General features: G+C 26.5%; 1 protein-coding gene across 1 annotated transcript in view; it reads left to right on the top strand.

The window, feature by feature from the left end:
* Positions 1–2,130, top strand: part of LOC106681603 (legumain) — a gene marked incomplete in the record, with an annotated part of 17,248 nt that overhangs the window by 13,199 nt on the left and 1,919 nt on the right. The window contains 2 exon segments of the mRNA XM_067046350.1: positions 245–412; positions 1,236–1,346. Of these exon segments, the coding sequence (XP_066902451.1) occupies positions 245–412; positions 1,236–1,346 (279 nt within the window).

The following is a 2,130-nucleotide window of genomic DNA, read 5'->3' as shown; positions in this document are numbered from 1 at the left end:
TTTTTTAAATTTATTTTATTTTATTTATTTATTTTTTATTTTAGTATGTATGAGATCATTCATCACTATTACCTATTGCCCACAACTGTGTGGCAAATTGTAATATCTATCAATTTAGATACAAAAAAAAAAATCATTTATTTGGTGTTATCAATTTCTAATTGAATTTTGTAAATTTATATTTGATATTCTTATTAATAGAGGTTAATTTTTAAGAATTTGAGAAAATTAATTTTTTTTATAGATGACCTCCAGTGAATCTTTATTTGAACAGTTTGATGCTATACGTACATCAGTGCTTCAAAAAAGCCATGTAAATTTATATGGTGACTACCGAGTTGGATTTTATGAATTAGGCTTTAACTTTGATGTGAAGAATATTGACTCTTTGAAGGAACGAAGCCAGTATGAGGTGGCATAAATGTGTTCATTTAAATATATATTAAAACTAATTGTAATCTAGTAATATTAAATATTCATATATAATCTGATTGGACATTTTGAATCTCTAAGCGGGATAATCATGAGCCAAACTATTCTTCAGCAGTAAAAAATATTTTAGTAGTTCACAGTGAAGTGAAGAATTAATGAACCAGCTATTTAATAACCAGAATAAATTTTACAATTTTAATGTCAAAATACACCTATTATCTCTTTTCTTAAATGATTTTTGTTTTCCAATTTGTTGTGAGGCCTTAGTAGTATTTGATTACTTTGTCTTCCTATACTCATACTGTGGAGTTGTCTTCTCTTGTCTTATATTTTTCATCTATACTGGGAGCTATAGCACCAGTTCACTACCAGACTATTATTTCATATTAAAAATAACGGGGCTTTTCCAGAAAAAGAAGCTTGAGGAAAAAAATAAAAAGATAAACTAAATGCATCTTAAAATCATAGAGTATAGTCTTATGAATTGAATACAAATTAGGAAATTTTTAAAATTTATTTTTTTTCTTTTAGAATAAATGATAATTTTGTTTCCTAACTTTTATATTGATTCCCGAAAAAAAAGTAATTAATGATGGCTTTCTACAAAATTCATAAATTAGTTAGGTATCTAATATGGAAGATGTCCCTTTCACTGTAGAGTATAAATTATACTCTAGTTATGTTCGGATCTGTATTTCCAGTTATTTAAATGGTTTCAGAATAGTATAATTGATATGTAGTAAAAAATTAAAAATTAAATATTCAACCTTTTCTAAACATTTAAAAAATTTTTAATGTTGCAGACTGAAAATGGTGTCGACAGCAGAGATGTTCCTCTTTATCTAGCTCAAAAACAATACCAAAAAGATAAAAATAAAGGTGGTGGAAAATCTCAGTATGAACAAATAGTTGAGGTATTCCTTTTTAAGTTACATTCCTTCAAATTATTAATCACATGAGATTCTTATGTTACAATCCATAAGCAAATTTTTTTAAAAAATGCTTATTGAAAAATATAACCAACTCTTCTTTTAAAATAATATAGTATAATTATTATTATATATAATATAGACCACAAATAAAATTTAATGACAACAATCAATATAGATGATAGTCATGGACATGAAGGTGTTGTCATGTTAGATCTAAATCTCATAAGGTGTATGATGTAAGTGAAACAATTTTTTTTTTCTTGAAAATACATTTTTTGTTGTAGAGTTTAAATTTAGCAGGATTTTCAAACCAGAAAACAATAATGTACTTATACCTGTTTTAAATAATAAAAAAAAATATTTTGTCACAAATAATAAACTTTTGCACAGTATTGAAGATCATTGAAAGGGGGTGGGGTCATAATTTATAACCTCTAGAATCAAATGAGCAGAACTTTGGTATGTAGCATTGTTTTCTGAACAGAGCAATACCAAAAAAGTGAGAGTGAATTTTAATCAAAATTTGCTATGTACAAATTTTTTTTAAACAGATTTTAAGTAAAGCACACTTCTACAGTCCCTCCAAATGGAGTTGAAAATTCTTATGTGCATTCAGTTTGTCGAAGAGAGGTTTCAACTTTTTTTTCCTACTCCTGCCACTTTTCAGTTTTTAACAGCTGGCATACACATCTGCAGCCTTTTCAATTTAAATGAGAGGGTTGAAAACTAGTGCATGAATTCAGTTTATGTTAGAAAATAGGATTTT

The sequence above is a fragment of the Halyomorpha halys genome, unplaced genomic scaffold (genome assembly GCF_000696795.3).
Source record: "Halyomorpha halys isolate HHAL.00 unplaced genomic scaffold, Hhal_1.1 Scaffold350.1, whole genome shotgun sequence".
In the NCBI taxonomy this organism is placed as follows: domain Eukaryota; kingdom Metazoa; phylum Arthropoda; class Insecta; order Hemiptera; family Pentatomidae; genus Halyomorpha; species Halyomorpha halys.
This window is presented reverse-complemented; position numbering and strand designations above follow the sequence as displayed.